This window comes from Panicum virgatum, chromosome 2N (assembly GCF_016808335.1).
Source record: "Panicum virgatum strain AP13 chromosome 2N, P.virgatum_v5, whole genome shotgun sequence".
Taxonomy (NCBI): Eukaryota; Viridiplantae; Streptophyta; class Magnoliopsida; order Poales; family Poaceae; genus Panicum; species Panicum virgatum.
The window spans coordinates 57,045,585-57,072,369 of record NC_053146.1 but is presented as its reverse complement, the minus strand read 5'-3'; the positions used below and the strand labels follow the sequence as shown (position 1 = coordinate 57,072,369).

At 46.9% G+C, this 26,785-nt stretch overlaps 3 protein-coding genes across 3 annotated transcripts; all 3 read left to right on the top strand.

Annotated features, from left to right (window-relative positions):
- The first annotated feature begins 2,840 nt into the window (after positions 1-2,840).
- On the top strand, positions 2,841-4,610 carry LOC120658366. The gene is made up of 2 exons (XM_039936632.1): positions 2,841-3,551; positions 3,649-4,610. Exons 1-2 carry the CDS (start codon positions 3,048-3,050, stop codon positions 4,264-4,266), a joined length of 1,122 nt encoding a protein of 373 aa, XP_039792566.1. The 5' UTR covers positions 2,841-3,047; the 3' UTR covers positions 4,267-4,610.
- Positions 4,611-4,924: 314 nt separating this feature from the next.
- LOC120662798 (probable E3 ubiquitin-protein ligase ARI8) lies at positions 4,925-6,518 on the top strand. Its single transcript, XM_039941870.1, has 2 exons — positions 4,925-6,226; positions 6,291-6,518. Exons 1-2 carry the CDS (start codon positions 4,925-4,927, stop codon positions 6,516-6,518), a joined length of 1,530 nt encoding a protein of 509 aa, XP_039797804.1.
- A 1,134-nt stretch (positions 6,519-7,652) lies between these two features.
- On the top strand, positions 7,653-14,543 carry LOC120658298 (NADPH--cytochrome P450 reductase 3-like). Its single transcript, XM_039936550.1, has 18 exons — positions 7,653-8,238; positions 8,376-8,435; positions 8,534-8,610; positions 8,708-8,765; positions 8,853-8,936; positions 9,036-9,072; positions 10,757-10,826; positions 10,998-11,192; positions 11,278-11,370; positions 11,471-11,699; positions 11,782-11,865; positions 11,946-12,097; positions 12,190-12,286; positions 12,486-12,635; positions 12,728-12,805; positions 13,082-13,204; positions 13,407-13,520; positions 14,168-14,543. The coding sequence occupies exons 1-18, from the start codon at positions 7,897-7,899 to the stop codon at positions 14,246-14,248; spliced, it is 2,124 nt and encodes a 707-aa protein (XP_039792484.1). The 5' UTR covers positions 7,653-7,896; the 3' UTR covers positions 14,249-14,543.
- The last annotated feature ends 12,242 nt before the right edge of the window (positions 14,544-26,785 follow it).

Here is a 26,785-nt window from a genome sequence, read left to right as displayed (position 1 = left end):
CATTACTGTTGTGAAGCTACGTAACTGTTGTAGTGCATACTATTAATCTTGACCCTGTTCTGCTGTTATGCTCCAGCACCAGCCAACAGTATTTTTCTCTCACACCACTCCAGCAGCAGCCTTCAGCCACCAGCCAGCCAGCAGTGTTTTTCTCTCACACCACTCCAGCAGTAGCCTCCAGCACCAGCACAGCGAACAGGGCTAATATCGGTGTATGCTGAGAATGTTTGATAAGTAATTGCTGTTATTTGCGACTGTGATTGGTACACTGAGGTTGGGTCCATGTTACAATGGGTGTGTTTAGTTCCACCCCGTAAACGCAAAAAAGTCGTAAACGCATTAAAGTGAAAAGGAATCTTGCTAATTTGAAGTACTAAATGAAGTCTATTTATAAAACTTTTTGCATGGATGGGCTGTAAATCGCGAGACGAATCTAATGAGCCTACTTAATCCATGATTTGCAACAGTGATGCTACAGTACCATCCGCTAATTATTGATTAATCATGGATTAATTAGCATCATTAGATTCGTCTCGCGATTTACAACCCATCTGTGCAAAAAATTTTGTGAATAGATTTCATTTAGTACTTCAAATTGGAAAGATTCGAAACACAATTTTTTTTTGCGTTTACACTCTACCGAACTAAACACGGCCAATATTCGATGGCTTGTTCTAGAATCTACAACAAACCAAACAAGCTTCCTCTTCTAGAAATCCTAGAATTGGCTAGAATTCTAGGAATAGATTCCTAGGCACAAACTAAACAGGGCCGAGGTGTGCGTGGGTAGGAGGACCGGCTCAGTGAATTGCTCCTCAAGGTGCTCGCCCATCTCGGATGTGCACATCAGGCTGCGCGTGCCAGCGTGCTCTCGAGACGGTGGCGCGGCCGGCCTCTGGACAGAGGTTCGTGACCCGCCAGCTGAGCTCAAAGTCTGGGTGGACGACTCCTACGACCGCGGCCTAATCGAGATGTTGTTATTAACGTGCCACCTCGATCCATCTGTCCATGCACAGGTTCGACATGAGGCCTTGTTCGTTTGCTCAGGAACGGTTCCTAGGCCTGAACCGTTCCAGGCCTGGATCTAGTGAATCCAGGTGGTGCACTCATTCCAGGCCTGAATCGTTCCAGGATAGTTTGGCCCGAACAACCTGGTTTGAACACCATCTCTATCTCTAGTTCGCTATTTGTTTTTACTACCTCCGGTTGCTAAATGTTTCATACTGATAACTTTTGTACGCAATGTTTACCATTCATCTTATTATTATAAAAACTACGCAAGTATTTTTTTATTTCTTTTATTTGTGATGTTATCATTAAAGGTACTTTTATTTTTGCATATTTGCTCAAAACTTCTAAATAAAACAAATGGTCAAATGTCGTGACAACAAGTCAATGGTGTCAAGCATTTGAGTTCTAATTAAAACAATAGATCGTAACATGTCATCCTAGAATACTCAATATCATGTGTGGTACCTCGCCTTCACTCTCCGATGGCAAGATGCGATAAGCTACCATTCGAGGTAAGAATCCAGTCGGTAAACAAATCAAAACCACACGAGCACAAGCTAGACAACCAGCTCTGTAGCTAGACAGCAATCGACAAATCACATATCAGCCATGACATCTAGTACAATGAGGACGTGGCATCAGCATGGACGCTGCCCCTACATGGAGCTGGTTATCATCAATCAGACAATCACTACACGCCCCAGGAAGTAGGTGTTGACCACGATGAGCGCGAAGCTCAGGATCCACGCCATCACCACCGTCTGCATCCATGAATCGATTGTCAGTTCATGATCGTGGCTTAATTGTCCATCGTTTTTTTTTCTGGTCAGGGAAATGCATTAGCAAATAGTTTCAGGTGTATCATATAATATGGAAGCTTACATAGATGGATTTCTTGAGGGTTTCCAACTTTCTTGCTGCTGTTGCAGAACTTGAGGAGAGGGATGAGCGCGAAAAGCATCTCAAACGACAGCACCATCTGCACAGAAAATTCGTACCAGTTAGCTTGATGCATTATTGCTCTGACTTCCAATAGCGATGCAGTGCTGAAATTGTTCAATGGTCAAGGGATCGTCTTACCTATTAAAAGGGCTAAATTCAAGTTCTGAAACTTGGCTTCATATAGAAATTTTGAACATAGAGCTCTACTTATCACCTTATCTTTTATTGTAGTTATAGATAAAAGCGAGTGGTAGACCTAATACATGTTCAAATTAGATTGGGTCTGATTTTTTCATACATAGACACGTTATTCTGGAAGCTGGCCTTATTGTCCATTTTCTTACAAATTGAATTGTGTTTCTCCATCGGGGTTCTGCTGTACCATCCTTCCCTTCTTAATAACTTTTTTTTTCAATTTGAATCTCCCTTTGGATAAAAATTACACTTGTGTTCTGATTTCAATATGGTCACGTCTCCTTTTCTATATTTCAGTTCATTTGTTTTTACAAGTCCATCTACTATCACATGAAACTTATGCCAAACTTCTTTAGGGAGAAATGTTGTTCCAATGAATTTGTTTCGGTAGTAGTACAGTGTTCTTCAAAGATTTACTACTTCTGAACCTCTCTTTCTTTAACAAAACCCATACATTCGGGCGTTATTGCACCATTACGCTCGGCATTGGTACCTTCAACAATTTCAGAAGATATAAATTCAGATTGCAACGTCACAGCACAGTACTCGGTACCCACTCGTTCGATGCAAAGCAAGCAGCGTAGTAGTAGCACTGCAAAGACTTAAGTCTTGAGCCCGAAGTTATTGCGGTTCGTATCGGCAGTTCCACACGATCCGAATCCGATGCGCAGGCGCGCACCACGGCCGGCGCCACCGCGTCGAGCTACCTGCCGCCGCAAAAAAGCTCGACGGCCTCCGAGTTCAAGTTCGAATTCGAACTGCCGCCTCACGAATCGCAACCCGCAACTAACCCCAACGGCTCCACCACTCCACCTGCCGCCGCCGCCGCACCTACAAGAACCGGCAAAAGGCTCGTTAGCAGAGTTGCTGCAACTTCGAAAGTGCACCAAGAGTCCACCATGTCCCGCGAGAAGCCATCGGCCCCGGCGCCGGCCGTGGCCTCCACCGGCTGCTCCGGCCTCATGTCCTGCCTCTCCATCCACCGCCGCGGCCCGCCACAGCCGGCGCCGAGGGGGGGAGAGGACGCGATGCCGCGCAGCAGCGACGCGGAGAGGTACCGGAAGAGGATGCAGCTCCTGGAGGAGGAGATCAGGAGGCTGAGCGAGTGGCTGGGGCAGGAGGAGAGGCCCGCGCCGCCGGGCGCCAAGGCCAGGGAGGAGGGCACCAGCTCGGCCGCCGCCGAGTGCTCCAGGAACAGGGCCAAGGCAGGGGAGGTGGGCTGCAGCGCGGCCGCGGCTACCGCTACCAAGAGGTGTGCCAGCGGCGTGCAGGATATGCTGAGACTGGAAGACGGGAGCTACCTGCGCGAGGTCCGGCGGGTGCGGGTCGGGCGGCCATGGGAGAGGCTGGCCGTGCAGGTGTCGCGGCCCGTCGTCCCCGTGGACGCGGCGAGCGCGTCAGAGGTGAGCTCGATGAGCCTCGTGATTGTTGAATTGTGTTTGCGCGTGATCCATTCCATTCTCCCCTGTTTTGGTCTCATGAATGCGACGCCGTCGCCAGGTTCTTGACAAGATGGCAGCGATGAGGGCCGAGGACCTGTGCAGGTTCCTGGTCAAAATGATGCCGCTGAAGGACATCACCGGCCAGCAGAACCCCGGCGAGCCCGTGCGCCGGACGGCGACGCTGAGCTCGGGGGACGACCTCCTGGAAGCTCTCGTCCTCAAAGCAATGGACAAGCTGGAATCTTTGGTCCTGGAAGGCCTGAAGATGCAGATGTCCCCACCGGCTACCGAACCCGCCACGGCCGCCGCCGACGCCGACGCCGACGCCGACCGGAGGCGCGACGAGGCGGCGGGCAAGGACTGCATGGTGCACGTCGTCCTGGTGCAGGTGAGGGATCCGAGCGAGTGGTACGCCGCCATCGGCGACCCCATGATCGGGCTCATCGAGGCGTCCCTGCAGAGGAAGGATGGCGCGGTGAAGCAGGAGATGCAGGGGCAGCACGCTGCCGGGATCAGCTTCATCAGCAGGAAGCCAAGCGATGGCATGTGCATGTTGTGGAGTGTTTCTCTGAGACAGTGCAGGAGATCACACGACGGCGGCGCCGGCGGCGGAGTCGATGGCGACGGCTGCCGGTGCACTTGTGTTCGGAATCCGAACCGTGTGTTCCAACAATAGAGATCAGGCTATCAAGCAGCGGCGGAGCTAGTGAGGTGCTGGGGGGTGCTTGAGGCCCCTACTCCAATGCAATCCATGGAGCCCCCAAAGTCCCTTCTATAATTTTCAACCATGAATTAAGAGGAGTAAAAAGAAAATAAGCAAGAAGAAGAAGAAAAGAGAGAGAGAAAAGGAAGAAGAGGAAGATAAACTCCCATAAATTCAAATTCTAGATTCGCCACTGCTATCAAGGTGTTGTTACGGAACAAGTTGCCTTGTTCAACAACAGTGCAAATTAGCACTCCATCTGAGGATCTGACCCCACGTGCCAGTAACACTAGTGTTACTCTTTTTTTTTCGCAATATATATGTTGACAATTTTATTATTTACAAAATTTTATACGAGGAATTAATTTCCTTGGCAGCGGTGACGTGTAGCGTGCGTAGGGCTTTGCGACGAAAAAGGAGATCGAAGACTAGTTCCACACAGATCCAAATCCCCTTCGAACCGACTTATTCACGCGAACAGGAGATCAATCTGCTAAACGAGTCCGATCGGTAAAGAGAAACCCTAATTCCCTGCGGGGCTGCGACTATATTTTTAGCGTGAGTAGTAACTCTCGCCAAAATCAATCCTCCCGGACGGGCTCCTGGTCCTGTGGCACGCAGCGTCGCCGCCATGGCACAGCAGGGCAAGGAGGAGGACTGCTACTGCGACGCCGATGACGACGACTACGAGGGCTACTGCAGCACAGAGGGGGACAGCGAGTACGGCGGCGGCGTCAGTGATGACGACGACGGCGACCAGCAGGCCATGGAAACGAACGATGACGACGACAAGGAGCGCGGCGAGGGCTACAATTTCGAGACCGAGGACGACGTGCGCAGGTGCCAGGACGAGGTCACGGCGAGGATGTCCGAGCTGCTGTCGGTCCCGCGGGGCTTCGCCGCCGCGCTCCTGCGGCACTGCCGGTGGGACGCCGAGCAGCTGCAGAACGAGTGGTTCTCCGACGAGCGGCGCATACGCGGCGCCGTCGGCATGGCGGCGGGGCGCGGCGGCGCCGTCCCCACGGCGCTCAACGACCGGCCCCTCGACTGCGGCATCTGCTTCGACCGCTACGCCCCTGGCGAGATGCGGTCGGCGGGGTGCCCGCACTACTACTGCCACGAGTGCTGGCGCGGCTACATCGGCGCGGCGGTGGGCGACGGCCCGCGGTGCCTGCTGCTGCGGTGCCCGGACCCGCGGTGCCCGGCGCCCGTCGTGCGGGAGCTGGTCGACGCGGCGGCCGCCGGCGCCGACCGCGCGCGGTACGCGGTGTTCGTGGTCCGGTCGTACGTGGAGGAGGGCACGAGCAAGTACGTCCGGTGGTGCCCGGGGCCCGGGTGCGCCCTCGCCGTCCGGTCCCGGCCGGGGTCCCGTCCGTACGAGGTGGCGTGCGCGTGCGGGCACGTCTTCTGCTTCCGGTGCGGCGAGGACGCGCACCGGCCGGCGTCGTGCGACACGGCGCGCGCGTGGGTGGCCAAGTGCCGGTCCGACGGGGAGACCTCCAGCTGGGTGCTGGCCAACACGAAGCACTGCCCCAGGTGCCGGCGCGCCATCGAGAAGAACCAGGGGTGCAACCACATGACGTGCGGCGCCCCCTGCAAGCACCAGTTCTGCTGGCTCTGCCTCGGCCCCTGGGAGAACCACGCCGGCAACAACTACCACTGCAACCGCTACGCGGCGGACCGGTCGGAGTTCACCGGCGAGAAGGCGCAGCGGTGGCAGGGCCGGGCGTCGCTGGAGAGGTTCCTGCACTACTACGAGCGCTGGACGGCGCACGCCGCGTCGCTGGCCAAGGCGCGGCAGGACCTGGACGGCCTGCGCTGCGGCGGGCTGGACCGGTTCGCCGGCGCCGTGGGCGTCCCGCCGACGGAGCTGGATTTCCTCGCGGAGGCGTACGCGCAGGTCGTCGAGCGCGCGGCGGGTGCTGCGGTGGACGTACGCGCACGTGTACCACCTGGACCCGGCGCGCGACAACGTCGAGTTCTGCGAGTACCTCCAGGGCGAGGCCGAGGGGTCGCTGGAGCGGCTGCACGACTGCGCCGAGCAGGAGAGGAACCAGCTCAAGGATTACCTGGCCGTCTACGGCGACTTCTGCCCCGCCGGGTACGCCGCCGGCAAGTTCGCCGAGTTCAGGGAGAAGCTCTCCAACCTCAACCTTGTGACGCGGAACCACTTCAGCAAGCTCGTGGAGGGGTTCGAGTCCGGCATGGCCGAGGTCGTGTCGTGACTTCGTGGGGGGTTTGGTTAAGTGCTGTGTTCCTTTCTTGTATTTGCGCATGTTTCTTATTGTCGGTGCAGAGATTTTACTTGTCTCCTCCAAGTCAACTCGGTACAAAAATGGTACCACAAAAATGCTAGATCTTTGTAATGAATTCGAAACTTTACAATGGAAAACTCTTTGGCCCATTAGCCGTGTAGCAGAATCCAGTGCGTAGAACGCAAACACCTCTTGCACAATCCGCACATTTAGTTTGACACAATCCGCACGCCGAAATTTTTTGGCCCACCCGAATTTGTTCAGGAACTAAACGACGGCCTGAAAGTTGAATCACCATCAATCAGAGGCAGCCAGAACTGACGAGCTCGAGCCTCTGGATACACGTGCGTACAAGGTACAGCTGAACTGAACATGGCTGGACGTGCACCACCAAAGGTCAGAGCTCGTGACCCCGGGCTTCCGCGGCACGGTCGAAACGGACACGCACCTTCAGCTGTGTTCCGCACGAAAGCGCCGCGCGCCTCGACATTGTGCGCTCGTCCTCCACCCAGCTCCGCCGCCCGTTCTGGAGTTTTCTGCCCCCATATATCTTCTGATACCGACCTGGTGCACGGCATCCGTCTGTCAATTTCTGCCACACACATCTTTCAAAAAAAAATTCTGCCACACACAAAGTCACAACAAGTGGCAAGTCTTTGTTTCAGGGAGAAACCCACACGCCATGCGTCGAAGCCTCCAGGTCCGACGCCGAGCCCCGGCTTTCCTTTGCTGTCTCCGCCTCTCCGGTGGTGTTCAGAGCACGAGCCTACACGCTTCTAGTCGTCGAATCGTCGATCGGTGTGGTTGGAGAGCGAGAGGCGCCGAAAGGTACCGCGATCTTGCGAGAGGCAAGGGACCACGGACCGGACGAAGTGGTGGTGGTGGGGGCGCGTCGAAGCTAGCCGACGTGCCGGTCGCGGTGGACATGGCTCGACTCGGGCACTCGGCGTGTCGCCGCGCGGCGGCACCGGTCCGGGCGCAGAGACCGGTGGCCTAACGCCAGCCACAACGCGAGCCAACGCCCGGCAGGCAAAGGCCACCAGCACTCGCCATCGCTCGCCACCAACCAAACAAAACCACAGAGTTTTTGGCCCCGATCGCGCGTCACCGCGGCCAAAACGCACGAGAGACCGGGGCACCCGGCGCGGCCGCCGCCCTGCTGCCTGGACACGCCGCCGCCGCGGCGCACGCCCGCGCCACATAAAAAATCCCTCCGTGCCCGGCCGCCGGCCGCGAGCTGTCCCGACTCGACAGGAGCAGCAAATCTCTGTGGCTCTCCACCGCCTCGATCCAATCGAAGCGGGCACGAGTCGGTTCCCCCTCCCCTTCGCAACCCCCGCCCCGCGCGATGGACTCGGCGTCGGCGGGGCTGAAGCCCTCGGCGCTGGACCTGCTGGCGGCGCTGCTGACGGGGCGGGGCCCCGAGGGGGGCGGGGCGCACTGGGCGTCCCCGCTCGCCGAGAACCGCCACCTGCTCGTGCTGCTCACCACCTCCCTCGCCGTGCTCGTCGGCTGCGGGGTCGCGCTGCTCGTCCGCCGCTCCGCCGCGCCCCGCGCCGGGCTGGCTGCCCAGGCGCAGCCGCGGCCCCTCGCCGCGAAGCCCAGGGACGAGCCGGATCCCGACGACGGCAGGCAGAGGGTCGTCATCTTCTTCGGGACGCAGACCGGCACCGCCGAGGGCTTCGCCAAGGTTCCTACTCAACTGTGCTGTTTGCTTTTTTTTTTCCATTGTTTTTTTTTGTCACAAAGGGCTTCGCTCGGTGCTCTGCTCTTGCTTCCGCTGCTGATTGGATTGAAGTTGATGGCCCTTTTGGCGTGGATTTGTAGGCGCTGGCGGAAGAGGCCAAGGCGAGGTACGACAGAGCCGTCTTCAAGGTTGTCGATCTGGTATGTTGCAGAGGCTTCATCCTTGCGCTGCTGCTTAAAAATTCCGTGCTTCTAGCAGCTCAACTGTTATGACTGATCGCGTGCTTCGTTGGGAATAGGATGACTACGCCGCCGAGGACGAGGAGTACGAGGAGAAGCTCAAGAAGGAGAACATTGCGTTGTTCTTCCTGGCAACGTAAGAACTGCCAGTGCCTACCTTACTTTGTCGATCAAAGACAGGTGGAAGTGCGTTTTTGGTTCATTGTTAACATGTCTTATTGTGGTCTTTGTAGTTATGGTGATGGGGAGCCAACTGACAACGCGGCGAGGTTTTATAAATGGCTCTCAGAGGTTGGAATGCAAACGTACTCTTATGGATGAACTTGTATGTGCAAATGTACCTCTTTTTGATTGTCTCATCTTCTGGTTGGTCTGCAGGGGAATGGGAGAGGTGAGTGGTTGAGTAATCTTCGGTTTGGGGTGTTTGGCCTTGGAAATAGACAGTACGAGCACTTTAACAAGGTTTGTTGGTGCGTCTACATTGATTGAATGTGTATACTGCTTTGCACAATTCATACTAATTTTATTGCTTTTCTGTTTGTCAATTTGTTTCTGCTGAAGATTGGAAAGATGGTTGATCAGCTCCTTGCAGAACAAGGTAACTAAATTAGAGTGGCCACATCACTGATTCTATCTCAATTCAGATCGATTTGAAGCTTTTTACCTTGCATACAGTATTTATGTGTGTTCTCACTGAGAAGTTCTGCACGCCACTCCTTCATAGGCAGAACTTCTTTTAGAATGCATATTAAGTGCTGCACCTTATCTTAAATAAATATGTGTACATTTATTGGCACTATAAGCGTATTGCATTTTTTGTTAGTGTTATTTGGTAATAATGCTCAAATGCTTAAAGGTTGAACGCTATCAATTTTTTTGCTGCCTGAGTCAATCTTTTAAACTTTATATAAATAAGCCAAATCGGCCCTCAGTTTCATGAAGTACTGAGCAATTGTTTCAAAATATTTTTCCATTTTGTTGCGAGAGCTAGTTGATGCAGCAATTAGGAGGCGTGTAAATATTATATGCGTTCAGAAGACTAAATGGAAGGGCCAGAAGGCGAAGGAGGTTGAGGATACTGGCTTCAAGCTTTGGTACACGGGAGCAACTCCGGGTAGGAATGGTGTAGGCATCTTGATTGATAGGAGCCTTAAGGATGGAGTCGTAGAGGTTAGAAGGCAAGACGACCGGATTATCCTAATCCGGTTGGTAGTTGGAGATTCGGTTTTGAATGTGATCAGTGCCTATGCCCCTCAGGTAGGCCTTAATGAGAGCACCAAGATGCAGTTCTGGGAAGATCTAGAGTGAGATCCCTTGGTGTATGCTCTTTGTTGATGATGTGGTGCTAGTTGACGAGAGTAGGGCAGGGGTTAATAGGAAGTTAGAGCTGTGGAGATGCACGTTAGAGTCGAAAGGGTTCAGACTTAGTAGGACCAAGACCGAGTACATGATGTGCGATTTCAGCCCGACTAGGCCTGAGGGGGGAGACGTTAGTTTAGATGGGCAAGTGGTGGTCCAGAAGAATACTTTTCGGTATTTAGGATCTGCTACAAAAGGATGGCGACATTGATGAAGATGTTAGGCATAGAATTTCAGCTGGCTGGTTGAAATGGCGGCAAACTTCTGGCATCCTTTGTGACAAAAGGGTGCCACAAAAGCTAAAAGGCAAATTCTATAGGACAACAATTCGTCCGGCGATGTTATACGGTGCTGAATGTTGGCCTACAAAAAGGCGACATGTCCAGCAACTGAGTGTAGCAGAGATGCGGATGTTGTGGTGGTTTTGCGGGCACACAAGGAGGGATAGAGTCCGGAACGAAGTTATTCGGGATAGGGTCGGGTGGCACCAATTGAGGAGAAACTTACCCAGCATCGGCTGAGATGGTTTGGACATGTCCAACGAAGGCCTCCTGAGGCGCCGGTGCGTAATGGGGTTCTTGAGTGGGTCGATAATGTAAAGAGGGGTAGAGGTAGACCTAAACTGACGTGGGATGAGTCGGTTAAGAGAGACCTTAAGGATTGGAATATCTCTAAAGAGATAGCTTTGGATAGGAGCGCTTGGAGACTAGCTATCAATGTGCCGAAACCTTGAACTTATTTCTTTCGGGTTTCATCTCTAGCCTACCCCAACTTGCTTGAGAAAAAAAGCTATGTTGTTGTTGTAGTGAGATGCATCAAATCTTCTGCATCATGCAACATGTGTTATGCTTTTCCGAGTTTTCTTGTGTTCTTGATACACTTGAGTGTAATTAACTCCTGTCCATTTTTCACATCTGTTCTAGGTGGCAAACGAATTGTTCCTGTTGGTCTTGGAGATGACGATCAATGCATTGAGGATGACTTTAATGCATGGTATGAATTGCAACGAACTTAGTTGCATGGATGTTTTCCCCTTTTCTGATGATTCATCTGGCTTATCTTGCGTATAGTGCTTTTGTTTATGGACATGTCAACTTGATTTCAAGAATAAACTAATACTTGCACACCGAAGCTAATGCCTTCTGTTGGTTCCTTTGATTAAAGGAAGGAACTTCTATGGCCAGAATTGGATAAATTGCTCCGCCAGGAAGATGATTCTTCAGCAGCAGCAACTCCTTACACAGCTGCAATTCCGGAATATATAGTTGTGTTTGTCAAACCAGAGGATGCCACAAATATCAACAAGTCTTTTAGTCTCAGTAATGGTCACGCTGTCTATGACATTCAACATCCTTGCAGGTTATTTTTTTTAATTTGCTTTCAAATGCCTGAAAATTTGCACTGCCCACAGTGTGAGCTGATGCCAACAATGCTTTCCTTGCAGGGCAAATGTGGCTGTGCGGCGAGAGCTTCATACACCAGCTTCTGACAGATCCTGCATTCATTTAGAATTTGATATTTCTGGAACTGGACTCAAGTAAGTATATTCAATAAACTGGATTCGTTAATTCTGAGTAGACATATGTTATTGTTAGATGGACTTCAGAATGCTAATAAGTCCTCTTTTGCCTTACTAGATACGAGACTGGAGACCATGTTGGTGTCTATGCTGAAAACTGCATTGAAATTGTTGAAGAGGCAGAAAAGCTGCTAGGTTATTCACCGGATACTTTATTCTCAATTTATGCTGACCAAGAGGATGGTACCCCGCTTTGTGGGGGTTCTTTGCCACCTCCTTTCCCATCCCCCTGCACAGTCAGGACTGCACTTACCAGATATGCAGATCTATTGAATTCGCCTAAGAAGGTAAAATTGTGTTTTTTGTTTTCATCCATATCTATCTGATGTTTTTGTTCGCATTCATATTATTCGTCATTGGTTGCTGCAGAGTGCTTTGCTTGCTTTGGCCACTCATGCATCTGATCCCAAAGAAGCTGAGCGGCTTAGACACCTTGCATCTCCTGCTGGAAAGGTTGGTTTCTAAAATAGATCAATATACTTTCTGAAATTGGTGTTCTAATTCACAGTTTCTCACATGACTTTCATTGGCAGAAGGAGTATTCACAATGGATAGTCACGAGCCAAAGAAGTCTATTAGAAGTTATGTCGGAGTTTCCGTCAGCAAAGCCTCCACTTGGTGTCTTCTTTGCAGCTATTTCCCCTCGCCTGCAGCCAAGATATTACTCAATATCTTCCTCACCCAGGTACCCATTAGGCCATTACTTTTATATAATACCTCATTTAACCTGGGCAAGTTAATCAATCAGTTAGGACTGATGCTACTATATTGCTGCAGAATGGCACCAACAAGGATTCATGTGACGTGTGCACTAGTATATGGACCAACCCCTACTGGAAGAATCCACAAAGGAGTTTGTTCTACTTGGATGAAGGTACATGTTATATATTCTTTCATGTTTAGATGACATTTTCTTCTCTTCTTTCTTCTCCTCTTATTTCAGAATAAGGATATAAATACTTTTATTATAATTTTATGCACGTATTCAAGCATAAATTACCAATACTTTGAAGTTATTTGTATCACTCATCATGTCATCCAGTAAACATTTGTTCTGCTAATCCTACTTACAGCATTCAACTCCCTTAGAAGAGAGCCAAGAATGTAGTTGGGCACCAATTTTTGTCAGGCAGTCAAACTTCAAACTGCCTGCTGATCCTAATGTGCCCATTGTAATGATTGGCCCTGGGACTGGCCTGGCACCTTTTAGGGGGTTCTTACAGGTTTGTTTTTGTCTTAAGTTGCCATTGTTCATTGTTCTTCAAGCTATGTCTTCCTTTTAAGATTTTTTATGCTGATTTTTTTGCACTGGCAGGAACGATTAGCTTTAAAAGAGGCGGGGGTGGAACTAGGCCGTGCTATCCTCTTCTTTGGGTGCAGAAATCAGAAGATGGTATGGCTTGTGTTTCAAGTTTCAACACTATTCATCTCTGTTGACAGTTAGCTTGCAGATGTCTATAATTGCTGAAATCTTTCAGTCTCGCTTCTTACATAGAAAAACCAAGCCATCATGTGATTATTGTTCCTCTTTCAAAGATCTTTATCTGCCAAGAATTTTTCCGCATTGCTGTTGCATACATAGATGCAGATCTTAGTGTCTTACATGTTCGACTTGGATGTACTTCCTAGCCTCTTAAAAAATTTACTGATTCATGTCTTGTTTTTTCAGGACTTCATATATGAGGATGAGCTTAATAACTTCGTTGATACTGGTGCCCTTTCTGAGTTGATTGTAGCCTTTTCTCGCGAGGGTCCTACAAAAGAGTATGTTCAGCACAAAATGGCACAGAAGGTAAACTGATTTCACTGCTGAATCATGTTTTGTTCAAAAGAATACTATTGATCGGAAACTGTGGGGTTCGACAGCATGATCTTTTCATATTATATAATATAAAAAAGAATATATACAGCAGGTTTACAAGGATATTAAGTCCCAACAGAACAAAAAGGCTAGTATACTTCCCCCTTTTTTCCCCTTTCCTGTATCTTCCCAGGCTGCCGAGCTTTGGAGCATCATTTCTCAGGGTGGTTATATTTATGTCTGTGGTGATGCAAAGGGCATGGCTAGAGATGTGCACCGCACACTACATACCATCATCCAGGAGCAGGTATGTCTAGTTTCACAAAGTTTGTCATTGTATCACTGGCGCCTGATGCTTTACCAAAGGCCTAAGAAGTTGGCAGCTAGACTGCTCACTCTGGTATTCAAGCATTTGGAACCACCACTAAACATCTGTAATGCAAAGTATGGCTAATGTCAGCATATTAATGTCAGAGTTTTGCTGTTTTAGGTCCAACATGTAATTACTCTTAGTTTCTAAGAATAAATATAACTAAGTAGGATTTTTAGGCTTACACATAACATGCACACGGATTTTTTATTAATGGTTTATCCCTTGTTCATATGCCTTCCCTGAAAGTAACATCAAAATAAGGGTAGTCAAATTATGTAGAAAGCTGTGGTTTCTGGCCAATTAATTTTTTTTTTACAAAATCCTGAGATTTCATTTGCTTTGAGTAGTGCTAACTGCCCAACTCAGCTGCTGAGCCCCCGTAGCCTCTTAATTGTGATTGTTGGTGCTGTTAACTCAAATACAGTGAGGTGCCAGGTTACCTCACTGGTCTTGAACATGTGTTTGCTTGACTTTTGTCGTGTAACACCTCGATGAATCTTTGCTGCTGCTATTGTTTCCCAACATGTACAGTGCAGCACTTCTGTTTTCTGCTGAACGTGCTACCTTGGTGTGATCTGCAGGGGTCACTGGATAACTCAAAGACAGAAAGCTACGTGAAGAGCCTACAGACGGAAGGGAGATACTTGAGAGATGTCTGGTGACGTGCTGCGCACAGAGAAACGAGCCCGGAGTTGCGAGTTTCCCCACAAATACAAAAGAATGTGTTGTGTAGGAAGCTAGTGGTGCGGTGGTGCCAACTAGGATCCGTTTCAGTAGGAGGTATACAAGGATCTGAAATATACAGATTAATCACCATTAATCATTAATATGAAGCATAGCAGGGTTGTGTATGTATAGGAGTGCAGGGAGCTATGATTTATTCAAGGAATCACTGTTGTGATTTCTGATACTAAATAAAACAGCCATCATATTATCATGTTGTCTCGTTTGGCATCACAGTTAACTCTTTGATCTGCAGACTTGTGTAGCTGTGGACCGTCTTCCTGTTATGTAGTTGCTTGTTTCGAATTTCCCTATGCTGGCCTACATACATACATGGGGAAATAAACTGCTGATGAAAGATGCCTGTGGATCTCATGGAAAAGTTTTGGAGCGGTGAAAGTTTTGGGTAAAAACACCAATTTTCCAAATTGTAATGTACGGTGTGTGCTGCACAAGTGCAATTGGTGAACGGAGGTAAAGGTATGGGGCTGTTAGGAGACATGGGCAAAAGATACTGGCAGACACAGCAGCTGTATAAAAACTGGACGCTGTATAAAAACTGGAAGCTGAATGCTGATTGATGCGTAGTATGAAAATGGCTTCGCCTTGGACGTGTCAGTTTGAAGCCAGGCGAGGTCATCAGATCTTCACTGTTCAATCTTTGTCCTGATAAACGTGATGCGGGCGCAGGAGAGGACCGAGCTGGGGCTCGGTTGGTTTGTCCAGCTGGGGCTGAGGCAGCCCACCCGCGTTCGACGCGGCCGACGCCGGGTGCCTCACCTTCTCTTTGTATTTTTGCAAAGGAATCTTCAACATTTGAAGTACTAAATATAGATTAATTATAAAACTAATTACAGATCTCGTCTGTAAACTACGAAACGAATATAATGAGCCTAATTAATCCATCATTAGAGTATGTTTACTGTAGTATTACTGTAGCAATTTAGTGTCTAATCCCGTCCTACTTAGGCTCATTAGATCCGTCTCGCGATTTACAGTTCATTTGTATAATGCGATTTATTTTTTGACTATATTTAATACACCATGCAAGCAATTTAAAAAAAATGTATTTTGTGTTTTGGGATCTAAATAAGACGTTAAAGATGTGCCAATGCTCCTGGCTGATTTCAAAAAAAAAAAAAAAGCGGGCGCAGGAGTCCAGGCATGCGGTCGACCAGACTGCAAGAACCCAGACAGAATCCGGCACGGCATGGCACCCTGTAGCCCCTAATGTAGAGGCGGACACAGGAGGGGAGGGGAAAGCGCACGTTTTAACCCTGCCATGCTTCGTCTTTTGGCCGCATCGGTGAAGCCGTGAAGCCATCAGGCTCATTCTTGCTCCTGAGGATGAGAGTTTGTGTGTTCAAGGGATTGTCACTCCTGCCAGTGTCCTTGATGCACTTGATCATGGCAGATATGGAAGTAAGGAAGCGGGCTTGTGAGGCCAGAGAGGTCGCTTAGTTAATCATGTCTACTAGCTTTCTGAGTTTGTGTGTTTTCGTTATTTATGTAATCACAACCTATGTAATCACCCGCATTCTACTCTTTACATGATCCGACAGTGCTCCTGCCTTTATGTTCAAAAAAATGAGAGAATGCCAGGGGCAAATCTTCAGTGGGGAACAATACAGGGGCAGTATAATTGCTGCCACCTGCCAGCCAGCCACCACGCATGTGAGTGGTGGTGAGATGGGAAGCGGTTCCTCTGCAGTACCGGGACCCACATGTCAGTGGGACTTCCCTCGGGGACGAGCCTCCTCTGCAGCGTGAGGTGCTAGCGCTAGCGAAAAGAAACTTGCATACATAGAGTACTAAATGAAATTTATTTGCAAAATTTTTTCACGGATGGGTGTAAACTTTTGCGACGAATCTAATGGCGGTAATTAATTGATGATTATCTACTTTAATACTACAGTAATCAACTTTTAATTGTGCGGTCAAATGCCTCATTAGATTCGTCTGGCGAAGTAGGCCTCATTCATCTCCGTCGACAGTTTGCCTGCAGATGTCTATAATTGCTGAGCTGAAATCTTTCGGTCTTGCTTGTGACATAGAAAACACCAAGCTACCATGTGATTATTTTTCCTCTTTCAAAGATCCTTATCTGCCAAGAGTTTTTCCGCATTGCTGTTGCATACATAGACGCGGATCTTACATGTTGAACTTTTTTTTTTGGCGGGTGTTACATGTTGAACTTGGATGTACTTCCTATCCTCTTCAAAATTTTGCTGATTCATGTCTTGTTTTTTTCAGGACTTCATATATGATGAGGACGAGCTTAATAACTTTGTTGATACTGGTGCGCTTTCTGAGTTAATTGTAGCCTTTTCCCGTGAGGGTCCTACAAAAGAGTATGTTCAGCACAAAATGGCACAGAAGGTAAACTGATTATCACTGCTGAATCATGTTTTGTTCAAAAGAATACTATAGACCAGAAACTGTGGGGGAGTATCCCGCAGCATGATCTTTTCATATTATATAAATATTAAAAAAAAAGAACATGTACAGCAGGTTTACACTTTACAAGGATTAAGTCCCAACAGAACAAAAGGCTACTATACTTTCCCCTTCTCTCACCTTTCCTGTAATCTTCCCAGGCTGCCGAGCTTTGGAGCATCATTTCTCAGGGTGGTTATATTTATGTCTGGTGATGCTAAGGGCATGGCTAGAGATGTGCACCGCACACTACATACCATCATCCAGGAGCAGGTATGTCTAGTTTCACAAAGTTTGTCATTTTATAACTTTCTCCTCATGCTTTCTAGATTTATTTAGTTGCTTTACCAAGGGCCTATAAGAAGTTGACAGCTAGATTGCTCACTCTGGTTTTTAAGCTTTTGAAAGTTGAAACCATCACCAAACATCTCTATTGCAAAGCATGTCCGACTACTGTCAGCATATTAATATCATAGTTGTGCTGTTTTAGGTCTACCATGTAACTACTCTTAGTTTCTAAGAATGAATATAACTAAGTACTTACACTTGACATGCATAGGGATTTTTATTGATTGTTTATCCCTTGTTCATATATCTTTCTTGAAAGTAACAACAAATAAGGGTAATCAAATCATGTAGAAAGCTGTGGCTTCTGGCCAGCCAAATTTAAAAAAGAAATCGAGAGATTTCGTTTGCTTTGAGTAGTGCCAACTCAGCTGCTGACCAATTATCTGTCGAGCCGCCCTAGCCTCTTAGGGGCAATTGGTTTTGTTGACTCAAATAAAGTTTTCCAGGTCACCCTACTGGGCTTGAACATGTGCTTGCTTGACTTTTGTCACATATAACACCTTGATATGCTACTGCTATTGCTTCACAAGTACAGCGCAGCGCTTCTATTTACTGCTGAATGTGCTCCTTGGATGTGCTCTGCAGGGGTCATTGGATAACTCAGACAGAAAGCTACTTGAAGAGCCTACAGACGGAAGGGAGATTTCAGATACTTGAGAGATGTTTGGTGACTACTGCACACAGAGAAACACACCCGTAGTTGCGAGTTCACCTCAAATACTAAAGAATGTGTTTGTGTGGAAGCTAGTGGCGTCAAGCCGTCAACTGGGATTTGTTTCAGTAGGAGCTATACAAGGATGTGGAATATACAGATTAACATGAAGCATAGCAGAGTTATTTATGTACAGGAACACAGCGAGCTATCATACAGTGATTTCTGATATACTAAATAAAACAGTCACCAGATTATTGTTAGGAATAAACACGTCATAGTTAGTTCCGTGGCGTGTGCGTGAGTCTAGCGTGTGTGATGGTGTCACTAGGATAGGTGGTTCTCGAGCGTGTGCTGGTGAACGTGTCCGTGGGCGCGCCTGTGCGTGCGCGGCGTGCTGGTGTCGCGCGCGAGGCGTGGTGCGTTCTGGACTGGGTCGCGTGCGGGAGGCTTGCTCCGACGAGATCGTGTCGAGTGAAGTGGGGGAGGAGTAGTGGTGTGCGTGACGCGGGTCCTGCGGTGGAGGCCGCCATGACCAAGTCGAGCGCACGGCTCGGGGGTCATGCGCACGTTCCGCGCGGACCAGGCGCGACGACCGTTGTGGAGGGGAGCTCCCCGGCCTACAAGAAGCCCCTGTGCTCCTCCATTGTACTTTGCCGAGTCCATTCCATTCAACAGAAAGCCAAGATACAGGAGCAGCGGCTCCGCCGCGTTCGTCGCCGGCAAACCTCCCTGTGCTGTGCTTCCCTTGCGTCTTTTTTTCGTGAGTGAGAGTTTTTTTGTTCGAGGGCTGAGAGTTTTTGTTCGGGGGCAAGGCCAACAATTATCATGCTGTCGCCTTAGGCGTCGTGGTTTACTCGTTGATCTGTAGACTTGTGTAGCTGTCGACTGTTTCCCTGTTATGTGTGGTTGCTTGTTTCGAAGTTTGCTCCTGCTGGCCTGCATTGTTACCTCTAAAGGTAACCAAAACAAATTGCTGTTGAGAGATTTTTAAATGTGAATCTCGCGGAGAAGTTTTGGAGCGGAGAAATTGTAATTTACTGTGTGTCATGCGCTAGTGAATTGGTCAATGAAGGAGGCGGTAATGGTTTGGGTCTGTCATCAGGCAACGTTGCCTGTTTAGGCGCCGCGACTACATTTGTGCGACAAATTAAGGATCCATCGCCTGAAGCGCCCGGTAGTTCCCTTCTTCGAGCTCGCGGTGCTCGCCAGTAGTGGCGTACTAGGATTTCATAGAGGGCATGCCACGATATTTTTTCACTTGTAATCCATTATCTTATTATTTGGCTAACAAACGGAGGCTCCACGATCACTCTCAAAGCCTAGAAATTACCACATTAATCGGAGAAAATTAGAAAAATAATATTTACCCACCACTGCCACTATAATAAAAATTAGTCTAAAATACCTCTTTGCCTAATTAAAAATCACCCATCAAAGCCATTATAAAAAATTAAATATAAAATACAATTTAGCTATGTATCAGTTACAAACATATATTATTTATAAAAACTAAAGCTAACAACAATCAATCAAAATAAAAGGATTATAAGAATAATTATATGCATAATATTATTAAAGCTCAACAAATCAATTTTTTATTATATGTAGATCATATTTGAATTGTTTTAACCAACAATAAGATATAATTTACGATAATGAACAGGGTGATATATGGTAAAAAAAATAGTATAATCTTTAAGTAAGAATACAACGACATGCAAATTTTTGAATTTTCAATACTAGCCGCGCAAATGCACGGACTATACGCCTAGTTCAGTATAATCCGTATATAATTCGGTACTGAAATTTAAATTTCACCGATACTTTAGTTACCAAGAATAAAAAATATATTCCAAATCTTAAATTCAAGAGTTAAATACCGATATTTCATAAATTATAATACAAATATTTCAAACATACTAGTTCAAATAAATCAACGATACCAATATATATTTCTGTTCTGAAGTGATCATCATCTGTTTGGTTCAGAGCATAACATGCTGATTTTCCATAAGGCATATAATTATCCTCCATAGCTAGAATTTGGACACCTTGTTTGTTGCAAAACAAAGTAACTTTTTTAAGGAATTGTTCCCAACCATTAGTCTTTTATTGCTGCATTCTATTATTTGCCACATTAACAAGAGTGATTGCATTACGAATATATATCTTGCTCTCTTATTTGCAAACACTCAGATAATTAATATGTGTATTTAGGTATTTTTTGCCACATTAACAGGAGTGATTGCATTTTATTACTAGGTGGGCTAGAATATTTAGGTATGCCATGGAATACCTGGCCCACCCATTGGGTTTGCCAGTGCTCGCCAACTTTCTCAACGCAGTTAGGGTTAGAGGCTTGGGGGCTTCGGGGTTAGGGTTGTCGCCAATGGCGTTCACCGGCTGTAGAGGGAGAGTCTTTGGACAACGGCGGACTGACGGTGGTAATAGGTTGTAGGCAGGGTGGTGGGACGCTGCCGGCTGCACGTGGCCGAGTACATCTTGTGGGCGGGGTAAGCTGTGGGGGAGTGGTGCTTCTTGACGAAGATGGTGGTGGAGCATGTGGTGGTTGCTGGTGGCGGATTCGACGGCAGCTCGGAGCCGAGGAGGACGGCGGCATGGAGGTGAGGACTCGATTTGGTACGCTAAGCCGGAGCTGAGAAAGATTGCAGCACCGGGTGGGGGTAAGAAGGATGGCAGTGGTTAGTGGGCCGGCTGGTTGGTGGACTGGCAGAGGCGCTCCTTTAGTGATTAACGTGGATTTTATCAGCTTCGCCTTTTGGCGATATCTAAGAGCATCTCCAAAAGATTATTCATCCATCTCCCCAAGACTAAAAAATTAAGGTTTTGGTGATGGACAGCAAATTACCATTCCAATCCCCATTACCTATAAATTTTTTGTGATCACCAAAACACATCTCCCTCTCCCCTAAATGTAGGGTTTTTTTCACCACCCAATTTTTGTGATTACATTTTGGTAATATGCTGCAGCAACTATTACCTAAAATACAAAAGTAGTTATTGGTAGTGGAGAGAAAAAAATATTTTAGATATAAGTAATGGGAGATGCTTTTAACTCCGCCTCTGCCTACATAGGCGAGACCGCGGAATGGAGCCAGCACGTTCCTCAAACTTGTTGAAGGAGAGTAAACAAATCGCGGTTCCGGCCCACCGGATCCTCACCGATGAACGGCCCTGTGGTAGGCTGGTGGCCCAAGAAGGCCCGCTCACTTCCTATCTGGCACCAGGTCGGCACCCGGGCAGGCGCCAGCTAAGCGCGCTACGCTCGATCCCCGTCCGCAATCGATCTGGACCGCTCATTTGAGTCGGTTCCGAGGGATCAGACGGTGCAGCGACGGGTCACGCGGATTCATCCGCTATGTTTCCCGCTCGATTCCCCAGTTCGGTTTCGAACCCGGCCGCTCAGCTATAAAATCGAGGAGCGGCGGCCGACGGATCCCCACCCAATCACCCACTCTTCCACCGCAGATCCGTATCGGATCATATCCACCTTCCTCCATCCGACTCGCCATCTCCCTCCTGCGCTCGAGCCCCGATGGCTCTCCCCTCCTACCGGCTGTACCTGCTGGTGGAGGCGGAGAATCTCTGCCACGTCATGGGCCCCTGCTCCATCTGCATCAAGGGACTCAAGAGGGGATGTGCTCCACCGCGCCTCGGCGACCGTCTTCGCACGCTGCGCCACGAGATCCTCCCCACGCTCGAGATCGATCTTGCCGACGTCATGCCCTTCGACGCCTCACGGAAGCTGCTCAGGCCATCCGTCGCATCAAGACCAGGTGCACCGGCTACCTGCGCACCCTGGCGGTCGGACTCGCGAACCGCCTCCGTATGGTCGCCAGGATGGTCCTCACCAACATGCGCCCGGCGGCCTGCTTTGTGGTTCGCCTCAACGGGATTCAGCTCTACACGAAGGAGGTGCACACGAAGTGTTACATTCCATTAGAGTAGACATGTAGAGGAGTTTGTTTGTTGTTGGCCTTGCTGAGGTCGAATCGTAGTTAGCTAATTGGAAGGGGTGATTGCGTAGGTTCATCAGTATGAGACACGGAAAGTCAGATACAGGGCTCCGGTCTCATCCGGGAATACTTCGTTTCAAGAGTAGATATAAGTACAGGTTTCGAGTCTCCTCTGGGAGTGGTTACATACTTTCAGACAGTTATGATTGATGTTGAGAACTGAGGTGGCCCCTAATATCCACTAAACTGAGGACCTACACCTAAGACACACCAACTCACTCTAGAGTCAGTTAGCCTTTTCAATTTCTAGCTACTTAGTGTATAAGGTTCTTTCGATGGCAGAGCCGCCTTCTCGCTTCCGGGTGGAAGAGCCTACCAATAGATGAAGCCCAGACCCTTTGTGATCCCAGGTGGCAGAGTCAGCTTATGATAGATCACAACTTATACATTAAGTACTTAGAAACTGGGAAACTAACACTTACAAGGGAACTCAAACCTTTATTCATAACTCAACTTGATACAACACGAGATGACACTTACACTCTTTATGTGGCTATCCTACCATGACACCACTACACTACATGGTAATCTTGCCATCTCCTACTTGAGACCTCTTATGTCATGATATGACAAGAGAAGAGGGGGACACCCCTATTTATAGGACTCCATGGTTCATATGGTGTTGACATGTGTCCTCCTTCTAATTTTTATAGTTTTCTCCATCTTTATTCTATCATACAAATATCTTTCCTCTAGAGTGTTCTACACTTCACCATAAAGCATGATAACTATTACTCATACTTGCTCTCCACTCTTCTAGATCCTTCTTACTTTGGCCTGATCTTATCTTCATGCATTGCAAAGTTAGTAGTTTCTTGTGATTTCCACAATTTTCTAGAATGTTCCAAGTATGCATTGCATATTTCAACAATTAATCTTTGTTAATCTTCATGTTCGATCGCAATGTGTGGCTACCTATCTATTACTGTCATCAATATGGTTAAATATGGAGAATGAAATTCTGTTGCATCACATGTAGAGTGCCAGTGTTGATCTCTCTAGAAGCTTGGACTTCTCCGAATTTTATTAACCCATTTTATTATTAGTGTCTACCTGAACCTGTTCTGTGATAACTGTTATAAATTTCCCTGCCTTCGTTTCTGTTTCTAGCATGTGTGGCAAAACTTGTTTGCCCTATTTTTGAAACCGAAATAGTTTATTTGTCACTTTGTTAGGCAAATAGGCATTTAGAGTTATCAATAGTTCACTATACACATTCGAGGAGGGAGGAGGCAAAATTCATTTTAATTGATTTAGGATGTAATTCGAACTCTATCTGATTTGAATAGCATATGCCAGTTTGCAGCTCTCTCGCTCCCTCCCTCCCTCCCCCTCTCTCTCTCTGCCTCAAGTCTGTTAGTGACATGCCAGCCAGCATCTGTTTGGTTCGGGATTTTGTTTGTGGTATTATTTTTTCTCCTTCTGTTCTACCAATACTAGACTGGTACCACTATGGATTGGAAAAACATGTTGTCTTCTACAATTTGACAGCACGGTAGCTTGAATCCGTACAGGATGTCAGCACTGGTTTTCATCTGTTTCCTGTTTGCTTCATTACGCGGGCACGTGGGCGGTATCGTTGTTCCGAAAGACCGTATCTGATACTGATTAGTGATTACGTCCCTACCGAACCAAAAGTCAAGCAATATGATTCGAGAAGTATGTTAATCTATGAGTAGTGAATGATTAATGTATTATTATTGTAGCAAATTATGGATTAATTAGACAGTGCTATCTGATAGTCTAAGAATTTCTATCTTTTATATTCATTGAAGGGGGAAGAATGTTGCAACATTATTATGCTTTAGAGAAAACCATCTGTACTACAAATTTAATCACGCACAGTTGCAAAAAAGCGGTGTTATCATCAATGCAGCATGATAGAAGGAGATCACAGAACCAAAATATCAGACCATAATCTATTATTTAGTGAGCACGGGTTAATTGATTCGTGCAGTTCAAGCAGCCATCGCGAAATAGACAAATAGTTTTTTAAAAAATAAATAGACCTAAACTCTTAAAATAAGGCTAATTAGATCTGAAAGACTTATACCTCTGGGAGGCTTGGACCTGAGTCACCTGAATATATCTGTATTTCACCACTCTGAGAGTCATCATCTTGCGAGCAGGGTGAGCCCTTTCTTTTAGCCCGTGAAGCAATCAACCCATCTTCAGAACATCATTCATGGTTATGAAAGGCGCAAAAGCAGTGTAACAAGCAAACCAACGCATAGAGAGGAATCCATTTGTCTCTTGTTTAACTTCGTTCAACAACACTGTCAATTTGTTTAACCTGTTTGACACATATTATTACAAAGCATAGCAGCCTCTCCCAGATCTTGTCCATCTAGTTCAAGCCAATGGAACAAAACAGTGGAAACCATCAGCCAGTGCGATCGATCAATATACCCTAGATAACCGCCTCTCATCTCGTCACTCACAAGGCTGCTCATCTCAGGTTTTACTTATGACGGCAAAAGGAAGGCTTTATTTTTCCAGATTCACATCGAAACAGCAAGGGGACAGGTAGAGAACCTATCCTACTTAAACAATTAGTAATTGGCATTGGCAATCCATCCAAACCACTAAACAGCGAGCCTGTTAAAAAAGATTTAGGAAAAGTCCTATTTTCAACCCTGAACTTTCAGGGTCGTCCGATTTTTAACCCGGAACTCCTAAACCAGATATACTACACCCTCCGTGGTTTGAGGGTGTAGGATATTTGGTTTAGGAGTTCCGGGGGTGTAGGATATCTGGTTTAGGAGTTCCGGGTTGAAAATCGGACGATCGTGAAAGTTCAGGTTTGAAAATAGGACTTTTTCCTTTAAAAAAAAGACATTTTTTGTTCTCCATGTGGAGTAATGGTTGGCTTAGGGATTAACACTGCAACAAGCCACTGCGTCTAGTCATGAACAGAGGCAAGCTGGGCGATAGCCCAGTGGTTGGGCAGGAGCTGGTCCTGCCAACCGACCAGGGTTCGATCCCTGGGATTTACACCAAAAAAACCTCCTCGCCCACCCCATATTCAAAGCACAGTTGGGCGCTCCTGGTTGCTGGTCCCCCATGTGCGTGGATCGCCCATTCTCATGGGATGCAGGCACTGTGTGGATGGGGTGGGGTTGGGGGGTTTTATGAGCCTGTGTGAGAAAGGTCTTCTTTCTTTCGTGAAAATGCCGTGGAGGAGGTCTTTTCCTCCACAGGTCGAGTTTTTTTAGGCATGAACAGAGACGAGGAGGAGGAGGCTATCCAGGGGTTTGGACTTGCCGACGTTGCCGACGCCGGCGGTCCGGCTGCCGCTCCATGGACATGTGCGCATGAGATTCAGGAGTATTGCAAGTGGTTGACGAATGAATGATCGATCTCTTGATTGTGTACAGTAAAAAGTATATATACAAGCCAGAGGGCAGTTGCCATGGCTGAAGGGGTGCCTATTGCCCCAAAGGGTGTCTTGTGTCTAACGTAACTTCTGAAGGGGTGTCAAGTCATTACAGTTGCTAATGACGTGATTATCCTATTGATCACTAATTAATTAATCTAATTAATCCTAACACTCCCCCTTGATCAATTAATCTTGTGTAGGCACCGTTGCTTGTTTATCATTCATAGTCTTGAAGCTTTGGAAAAATCCTGTGGGAAAAAACCAAAGTGTATAGATATACCAGGTAAAACTCCTTAAAACCCTGTGGGAAAAATAAGGAGAAACGCCATGATATATATAACTCCCAATGTTTATAGACCCTTTAGATAATTCTAAAGTCATAGTCTAAAACAATTTGATCTGAGATCAATATGTCATATATTATCCTTGAAAAACCTTTGTAAAGAAAAATAGATAATATGACAATTACCATGTGTTAACATTACCTCATTAAAAACTTTATGTGAGAAAACTTCTTTTTTTATAAGTAAAACTCATATAAAGAAAAGAGTATAATGTGATGATTATTCAAGTTATATTTTATTTGATTCTCCCCCTGATCCTTGCAAGTCTCTAAGTCTCTTCATACCAATACCTTCAACACATTTACGAAATGAAGAGTATGGTAGAGATTTTGTGAATAAATCTGCTAAATTATCACATGACTTAGTCTGCAAGATTTCAATTTCTCCATTCTTTTGGAGTTCATGGGGATAGAATAATTTGGGAATAATATGTTTAGTCATATTACTCTTAATATAACCTGATTCCATCTGAGTAACACATGCTGAATTATCTTCAAAGATAATTGTTGGTGTCTCAATCGCACCTATACCACATGATTGTATTATGTGGTTTATCATTCTGCGAAGCCATACGCATTCACGTGAAGCTTCATATAAAGCTATTATTTCAGAATGATTGGTGGAAGTAGACACTAGTGTCTGCTTTGTAGATTTCCAAGAGATTGCCGTTCCTCTTTGTAAAAATACAAAGCCTGTTTGCGATCTGCCATTATGGGGATCTGATAAATAACCAGCATCTGTATATCCTAACAAACTTGGATCTTGATTTCTGTTATAAAATAATCCAAGATCTCTAGTGCCATTGAGATATCTCAATACTGTTTTGACTCCTACCCAATGACGTTTGGTAGGTGCAGCGCTATGTCTTGCTAGCAAATTTACTGCAAATGCAATATCAGGCCTGGTGTTGTTAGCAAGATACATTAGTGCTCCAATGGCACTTAGATATGGGACATGTGGTCCCAATATCTCTTCTTCTTCTTCCCGTGGTCTAAAAGGATCCTTCTCAGTATCTAAAGATCTTACTACCATGAGTGTTTTTGTCGGATATGATTTGTCCATATTGAATTTCCAATATTTTCTGGACATAGGCAGCTTGGTATATAAATATACCAGAATGAAAGTGCTCAAGTTGTAAACCTAAGCAAAATTTGGTTTGAGCCAAATTCTTCATTTCAAACTCCGTCTTTAAATGATGACGTGCTTCATTAATATCGGGTCCGTTGCCAATGATATTAAGATCATCAACGTATACCGATATAATACAAAATCCTGTT